At 41.4% G+C, this 8,980-nt stretch overlaps 1 protein-coding gene across 2 annotated transcripts in view; it reads right to left on the reverse strand.

The window, feature by feature from the left end:
* The window catches only part of Aifm1 (apoptosis inducing factor mitochondria associated 1), a 40,051-nt gene that overhangs the window by 3,489 nt on the left and 27,582 nt on the right, over positions 1 to 8,980 (reverse strand). For both annotated transcript variants that reach the window (XM_021153017.1, XM_029473282.1), the window contains exons 7-14: positions 8,643 to 8,727; positions 7,985 to 8,061; positions 7,051 to 7,159; positions 5,676 to 5,783; positions 5,243 to 5,331; positions 4,487 to 4,627; positions 2,647 to 2,789; positions 212 to 336 (exon numbers count right to left, since the gene is read on the reverse strand). In XM_021153017.1, the coding sequence (XP_021008676.1) occupies positions 212 to 336; positions 2,647 to 2,789; positions 4,487 to 4,627; positions 5,243 to 5,331; positions 5,676 to 5,783; positions 7,051 to 7,159; positions 7,985 to 8,061; positions 8,643 to 8,727 (877 nt within the window). The remainder of the gene's footprint in view (positions 1 to 211; positions 337 to 2,646; positions 2,790 to 4,486; positions 4,628 to 5,242; positions 5,332 to 5,675; positions 5,784 to 7,050; positions 7,160 to 7,984; positions 8,062 to 8,642; positions 8,728 to 8,980) is intronic.

Genomic DNA, 8,980 nt, shown 5'->3' on the forward strand with positions numbered 1-8,980 from the left:
TTTAGGATGGATAGGATACCTACTATACCTGAGTTTCTGCTTTGACCAGGATCTCAGAGCAGCAAAGAGTGGAAAGTCAGGGTTTGGTTACTTTTTATAAAAAAGCACACTACAGAGGCTTGTGAACGGCAGCTTCCTCTGGCCCGTTCAGGAAAACCCAGGCCTACTATTTCTCACCATTCTTCCTAGAGAAGTAGTTGGGCTTCCTTACCTGACTGCTCTGTGGCAGATTTTGGGTTGTCTTGTGCAGTTGCTTTTGCAAAAACACCAACTGTGGGCAAGCTACTATCCACCAGACCAATAGCTTCATAGCCGACATCAGGACCCAAATCACTCCTGTGGAAACAAAGAGGACATTTTGTCAATGGACCATAAGGAATGGCAAACAGATTTACTGTTACCAGGACATCTGAGGACATGCATGAGAGAGCAGGATTACCTCAGATAGCTGTGGTTTCCCTCAAGTAGCTGCTATACACATCATACCCATATAATAATAATTTAAACTTCCTGAATTTTGTGATTTTTTTTAATCCCATAATACATATGGCATGGTATGGGTCCCCACCTTTTTTATTTTCAAGACAGGATCTCATTGTGCAGCACTGGCTGTCTTGGAACTAGCTCTGTAGACCAGGCTAGCCTTGAACTCACAGGTCTGTTCCTGTCTCCCAAGTGCTGAGATTATAGACGTGTACCAGCACTGTTTGGCCCAGGTTCCCTACTTTTGATACTCTCTGATTTTCTCTTTTTTTTTTAATATTTATTTATTATTATATGTAAGTACACTGTAGCTGTCTTCAGACACACCAGAAGAGGGCATCAGATCTCATTATGGATGGTTGTGAGCCACCATATGGTTGCTAGGATTTAAACTTAGGACCTTCGGAAGAGCAGTCAGTGCTCTTAACCGCTGAGCCATCTCTCCAGCCCCTCTGATTTTCTTTAACTCACACTAACACTGCCTTTTTGGAATTGTAAAATGTGTCCTACTTGATGAAATTTGGAATCTAATGATTATGGTTTTATTAACTTATTGGTACTCCCCCCTTGTCTTCACATGGAGTGACTTCCCTTTTTCCTCCTTCTTTCTTGTGTGTATTCATGGACATATGCATGTGGTGTGGTGCATGCAGAGGTCAGAAGACAATATGTGTGAGTGGGTTCTCTTTACCATGCAGACCCCAGGAATTAGATCGGGATCAATAAGCTTGGCAACAAACAAGTTTTTACTTGGCATTTCACTGTGACTCCCTTTATAATATACATCCTTAATATACAGACTATCTGAGGACTAGCTTTTGGGTTATAATCTAAGAACATGTTTTACTTTCTTTGCTATAACAGGTATTTAGTATCATCAGAGAAGAATCAACAACAAACCCTTAGAATCTATACGTAAGCCCAGATAACTGTATAATTACAGACTCAGTTTTCCTAACTGTGTTGTATGCACTGACCTAGAAATCTGCTACTTTTTGGCTGTTCACACATAAAACTGCGTGTGCTTGTCCTATAAAGTATTTCTATTAGCTGTGAATATCTCCAACATCAACCACTTAGTCTTCTGAAACCTTAAGGCTTTTATTTCTGTACCCCATATTTCCATATTTTTATAGTAGTAGACACCAGGCTAGGATCCTATCCACTGTTCTACCACTAAACTATATACCCATTCCGTTACTATGAGACAGAATCCTACTAGATTGCTCCAGACTAGCCTCAAACCTGAGGTTCTTCTGACCCAGCTCGCTACTTATAGTTAAGAGTATAGTTAGGCACAGTTCTGGCTAACCTTATCTTTTAATTAAAAATCAAGATCAAAGAGTACTAAATAGGGTTAGCCTTGAGGACTTTATTTAGACTCTTCAGTACTAATTACTACTAGTCAATTAACCAATAAATCATGCTCACTCTTTCCTTTTTTCCTTTTAGATACAGGATGGTTTTTGTGTTTGTGTTGGGTTTTTGTTTTGTTTTGTTTGCTTTTGTCTTCTTATGTGTTGGGGTGTTTTGCCTATATACTGCCTATCGTATGCATGCCTGTCACCCATGGAGGCCAGAAGGGAGGACTGCCCACTCTTAACCTTTTAAAGTTCAAACAACTGTCTTATGCATGTGATTTAAAAAAAAAATTACTGAAATAGTCTTACCAGGTAGGCCTAGCTAGCCTGGGACAGCTTAGTCAGGCTGGCCTTGAACTCACAGAACCAACTCTGCCTGCCTCTGTTTCCCAAGTGCTAAGACTAAAGGCACATGGCAATATTCCTGGCAAATTGCTGCTCTTAAAGCTTACATGAATGGGCTGTGTTTTCCCAAGTATGCTGGGACCATTAGGGATACTACTAAAGACTGCCTATTCTTAAGGCTATACTTCTGTATCAACTAGTACCGTTCAAAGGCTTAGTTTCCTAGAAGCACTGGTTCAATTTCCTCTCATTTTACGCCTGGCAAACACGGTACTTTTATTCAATAACCCCTTAGAGACAGAAGGTGTGGACATGAGGTGGGACTTTTTCCCTTCTGTACAAAGGTAAGTGGGCTAGAAGGAAACCAAATCACAAACCAAATACAAAAACCCTCTGTATTTTGAGCTCATTAACACAGAGTTCTCAGCAGTTAAGTCCCCGAGACACAAAACTTTACCAGAACATTGACTGATGCCAGTACGGCTTAGCGGCTCCAGTCATGTTTTCTCCAGCCAGTCTTCCACTCACAACAGCATGATCATGATGCTCTACTCGCCTTCGACCCAACTTTATATCATAGAAGCATGCAGCATCCCCTGCCTTCGAAAACAAATGATGGAAACAACGTATTAAAAACACACACACACAAAAAAAAACAAAAACAAGTTAAAGGCAGAATATAAACTTTGGGCCCCAAAGGACCTTGCAATGTTAATATTTTTTATCTATAAGCTAGACTCATTTCTAAACAAGTGAGATTGCATTTTTAAAGAAAACAAACTATCCTAACTCCCCCTTCCTTCATGTATGCCTATTTCTCCCTATTTTGTTGTTATAGCAGATGGGCTAATTACTAATGGAGTGCTGAAGAATGCTCTTCTCATTATTTTCCAGACAGGGTTTCTATATAGCACAGGCTGGTCTCAAACTAATGATTCTCCTGTCTCAGTCTCCCTAGTGTTGGGATAAGCCTTCACCACCATATTCACCCTGGAATACTCTTTTCTCTATGTGGAAAGCAGATGCCTAGAAATCTTTCCTAAGAGAAGTTTTGTCACTAGTCAGTAGTCAGTCACTACGTGCTTATGCAGTATTTATTATTTACAAAAGCTGGGTTCTTAACATGGGCTGGGGAGATAAAAGTGGCACGAGCCTTTCCTACAGGGAGTGTAGACCCTCGTACAGGCAAGACACAGCATTGATCTTAAGGACACGGCAATGTAAACAAGTCCCATGCCCTAGAAGAGGTAAAGATTCAACAAGCTAAGTGCTTCAGAGAACCCTCAGCGAGGGGTGAATAGGGCCAGCTTCATGCACAACGTGGTATCGGAGTTCTCCAACTCTTGTTCATTTTTTAGAGCTATTCAGACTCCCCCACAGCAACCTAAAAATCCAGTAGGTGAGCAACAGCGAAGTGAACTGTGAGTCCATTTAATAGGCTATTACGCAATCATTAAACTGCTTAATGAGGCTGAGCAACAAGTCTGAAAACGCTTGCTTTTACAATGTTAAGTGAAAAATAGAATACAAATGTTTAGATATAGTCGGTTCACTTCAACCACATAAAATGAAGGGGAAAAACCCTTTGCTCAAGAAAACAAAGGGAAGGAAATAAACTACAACATTTCTGGTTGCTAGAGGTGACTGACCCCCCTTTCTCTTTCTTGTCTGTGTTTTCTACAATGAATACATAGTACAATAGGCAAAAAAAAAATCCCAGACACCGGAGGAGGAAAATATCCCTTCCCAGCACTTATGGCCTTAGTTACAGAATCCATAACCGAACAATACATTGCAGTGTTCTAGCAAGGGGGAAGTTACCTCATAGTTTCTACATATGAAAGTCTTGGTTTTGTCATAATAGGTTTTAAGAATAGCTGCAAATAGTACTCAAGGAAAATGAAAACAGAATAGCTTTCCTTTCTAGGGAACACATTGGGAAAGTGCTTCACCCTACATTCTCTGGACGCTGAGCTATGGGAACAGGAGGTCTGTCTGAAAGCTGGAACTACAGAATTGTTAAGAGTTCTGTTCCCATAGCCATCCACATTGCCCTTGTCACTCTGCCATAGCTTGCAGATGGGGCCATAGGTGCTCTTCGAATACAAGCACCTCACAAGTTTCTAGTGTTTCTCTGCGGCCATCAAACACGTTGACTCTATTTGGTTAAGCTGTTCTGAACTGGCTTTGCTTGCTTGCTTGCTTTTCTTCTTTCCTACTGAGCTTTAGCACTTGGCCAGACTTACCTCCAGGCTAGGAGCAATGAATCACACTGGGTTAGGCTGTAGCACACTTACCACCCAGATGTTAGAACGTGCTTGGAGTTCTGCATTTACCCGGAAGCCACCAAAATCGGAATCTATTTCCAGTCCGCCAGTCTTGGCCAACTCAACATTGGGCTCTAGGCCCACAGCTGTCACTATGTGGTCAGTTTCTACCTGAAAGGAAAAAGGGATTTGGTTGATGATCTCCTTCACATCACAACGTTAGTATATCACATCATTTAAAAATCAGACTTTCAGAAAGGTAATGTCCTCAGGAGCCCAATAACGCAGGCTTTTTCTATCAAGGGTCTGGGGGGGGGTAGCTCAGCTCAGTGGTAGAATGCTTTTGTAGCATGCAAGGAACTGCTGTTCAAAACAAAGAAAAAAGAAAAATAAAGAAAACTAAATAAATAAAGTATTAGAGCTTCAAAAATAATCATAGGGTAACTTACTTTCAGTAAAGAGACTTTAAGCTCTATAAGAACCCCCAAGCCCCATTAATATTCTATAGCACCTAGACAGAAATCTGCTATCCTAGGAAGGACTAAAGACTAACACAGTTTAGAAGAGGCCAAGGGAGAACAGTTTACATTGTGTCCACTCTAGTTCTCATTATTCTATTTTGACAGCGGGCTGGTTAACTCAGAGAACTGGCAGATGTTAATGGTGGCTGCTAAGGAAACAAATCAATGATGTCAAGTAAAGGAATGACAATAAGGGAACGGAAAGGAAGAACTGGAAGGCCTTCTGGCATTCTGTCTCTTCCTTCTTACCTCTCGTCTTCCTTACCTTCCTTCCATCTTTCAGCTTAATGAGTAACCTGCCACCGCTGACTCCAACTGATTGTACAATTGCATTGGGCATCACTTTCACTCCCTCTGTAAACGAAATGAGACCCAAACTGAACTCACAAGCCTGGGAGCTCTGTGAAAAGTAAGGAGGCTGGCTGGAGGCCTCCTGTGTGGTAAAAAACCAGACAGCCTCAGATGCAGGCAGTTTTGAGGAACCAACCACAAGAACCTCCACACACACTCCATTTTTAGCATGTCTGGGAATGTGGTGCCTCACATTCCGAATGCTTGTGACCTTGTCTGACTGAGCAACAGTGAAACATTTCCTCTGCCAGGTGTCAGGAATTATGTCAAGGGGGTTCCCCCACAAAAGCTAACTTTGCTTTTAGTTTACTCTCAAAAGAAAGAGCAGCTATGGAGAGTCTTTCTACCTCGTTTGACTTTTTCCATGGTCCAGTTGCTGAGGTATTGAGGAAGGATCTTCCCCATATTTCCTTTCTCAGGGAACAGCTGGATCACTTCTATGCCCGAGGCTTGAGCTGGGAAGAAGAGGAGCTAGTTAGAGAAGAAGGGAAAAGCCAATCCCAGGCAGACAGGAGGGAGGCAAAGGACAGTTAGTCAATTCTGAGGCCACAGCTCCTGCCTGTGAGGCACTAGGGCAAGACAGCCATAATGGCTGTGCTTCTTCAGGCAAACACAGAGGTGTCAGCACTTGTGTCCCTGGATTAAGGTACCAACTGTGAATGTAGTACATATCCATCTACTCCTGTGGCCACCTGAGGCTTACATCAGGGCTTTTCAAGCTCTGAATAGGAAGCACTCGCCTAGGAAGATATCCAGCGTTTAGCATGTGCATTCACATAATCCCACCCCCATCCCCACCAAAGAAACAAATAAATATTATTTAAGATAGAAACACAGTGGCCATGAAACATTCAAACCAGAACCCATAGAGCTGTTTATCTGGGAACCATCATATTCCATACAGTTCTTTAGTTCCCATGGACCTTTTCATCTTACTAACCCACATCTTTAAATACTTGATTTCTAAAAAGTCTTGGCCGAGAAGGTACAGGAAAGGAAAGAAGGCCCTATTGTAAAGTTATTTAGGTGACAGTTTTCTGGTCACTGAGGGACTGTTCTTACTGCGTTTCTTTTCTGTCAACTTGACAAAAGCTGGAGTTATGTGGGAAGAGGAACCTCAATTGAGAAAATGCCTCCATCAAATGGTATGTAGGCAAGTGTGTAGGACCTTTTTTGATGAATGATTGGTGTGGGTGGGCCCAGCACACTGTGGGATGTACCATCTTCGGACAGGTGGTCTTGGGTTCCATAAGAAAGCTCCTGCCTCCAGGCTCCTGTCTGACTTCTCTCAGTGATGAACGTTGATGTAGAAACATAAGCCAAATAAACGTTTCCCACCTCAACTTGCTTTTCGCCATGATCTCTATCACAGCAATAGAAACTAAGTAGATAGAAACCCTTGATCTAATCTTAGTACTTAGCTTTTTAATTCTATAAAATACTTTTTGGGGGAGGAGTGGGGTGAGAGTAGGTTTGCTTTATAATCCCAGACTAGCCTTGAACTCATTATGCAAGCCAGTCAAAAATCTAACTCACAATCCTGCTGTTTCTATTTCCTGATTTCTGGAATTATAAGCATGTTCAAACATGGCTGCACTCATTTCATAAACACTGATCAGACTCCAACTCCTGGCAAATATATTTCTGGAATTTGTGACAGTTTACCAAGATGTGTGATATGTGACTAGAGAAAGACAGCTGAGAACAGTTGTCAATACTCACACTTTCTGCCAAGAGCACAGGCCAGTTCACTCCCAAGGAAGCCTCCACCGATAACTGTAATTGACTTGACCTCCCGAGAGATCTTCTCCAAGGCTCTAAAATCTCCAATCTGCAGGATCATACCAGTTTAGTCCACTGATTTCCCAAAGGGGCATAAGATAATAATCCAAGAAGATATTTTCCTCTAAATTTACTGCCACAGACATTTGCACATAATATTTTGTACAAAGTGGCTCAATTACACCCTCTATGTTATTAATGTGAATATCTTTCTCAATTGTAACATTCCTTCTAGCAACAGTGGTTGTCAACTGATATCAGGTTTTCTCCCTAGTCCAAGGTGAGTATGTGGCAGTATCCAGACACATTTTGGCTGCCAGGACAAGATGCTCCTAGTCTCTAGTGGAGAAGCCAGTGATGTTGCCAACATCCCACAAAGCAAAAAGCGATCTCCCACACAAAGAATTATTCAGCGTTAACAATCAAGAACATACAAACTTCATCCAATATCCCTAAGTGTAGATAGAAAATTCCAGCACGGCATGGGGTGAAGAAGCAAACAATCTCCTTTCCTTTGTCCTGGTATACTCAATCGTTTACACCAAAGTCTTCACAAAGTACTTGTAATGAAAAATGCCAAGAAACCGAAAAGAGTTCTGGTGGATCAAACATGAGAGAGAGAAAACAACTGTGGAAGGGCAATCAGAACTATAGCAAGCAGTGGAAACCAAATGTAGTTCTCTCCTAGAAGCACAGAACCCTTGAGTGAAGTATCAGAGGTACAAGGAGAAGTGACTTGCTCCAAAGCCAGATAGCAAGAGTGGGGAAGAGCTACCAAAAGAACTTGGATCTCAATTGGAGGGAGAACTTGGGGACCACAAAAGTATGTTACCTCTTCAAAACAACATACACAAAAGCCCACTAAAGCCATTACCTTTCTGAAAAGTGTTGTTCTACTCTTCACCTCTGCTCCAGCCCTATCGATGGCAGACAGACTTCTTGGAGTGCCTCCTGGAAATAATAAGAAAGAAAAGTCCTTTAGCCTGACAAGTGGGAGCTCTCTGCTGTGACCGTGCCTAAGTATGCTGGCTGTCACAGCAGTAGTCTTGGTGGTAGTGGTTGCTGTGGCTGCTGCTGCTAATATTACCATGGAGTGACTAACAGATAACACGGTTTGCCTCACAGCTGGCTTCTTATCAATTTCCTTTAAGAAGGAAAGCTGAGTCTCCTCTTAGGGGACCTTGCCTCAATGACTAGCCAAGCCAGAGAGCCTTATTTCCTTTTTCCATGGTGTGTGTATGTATGTTTGTCTCTCTCTGTCCATTTTTTGAGACAGGCTGTTATGTAGATCAGGTTGGCCAGAAACTCATGAAGATAACAGCCACTTCTTCTTTTAATAAGCTTTATTATAAAAATTGCAAATAAATAAAACATCACACACTGAAATTAACCAGATATCTACATTAGAGATTCTGGACATCAGATTTCTTAAGAAAAATAAATTGTACCATCTTTTCAAGAGAAAGATAGACTCTAAAGCTTGAGTGAGTTACCATAGTAGAGAAGACAGCCACACCTCTAGAAATACTCACCCGTTGCAATCAAGCACTTTTCAAAGGTAATCTGAGAGCCATCATTAAGTTTCACCATGTTGCCTCTTACATCCAGATGTACTACCTGGTATAGTTGCATACATATACACAAGAGGTAGATATGAGTAAGTTATGAAAAACTACTGTGATATAATATTCACCATTTAAAAGTGTACAATTTATTGATTTTTAGGCTATTCACCACTATCTAATTGTAGAACATTTCATGACCGCCAATTTTTCAAAAAAAAAAAAAAAAAAAAGCCTCCAAACCTATGTTGTCACCTCAATGAGAAGAATTAGTTTTTGACCAAAACCATCCTTAAGAAATTGTTTCT

This window comes from Mus caroli, chromosome X, assembly GCF_900094665.2.
Source record: "Mus caroli chromosome X, CAROLI_EIJ_v1.1, whole genome shotgun sequence".
Classification (NCBI taxonomy): Eukaryota; Metazoa; Chordata; class Mammalia; order Rodentia; family Muridae; genus Mus; species Mus caroli.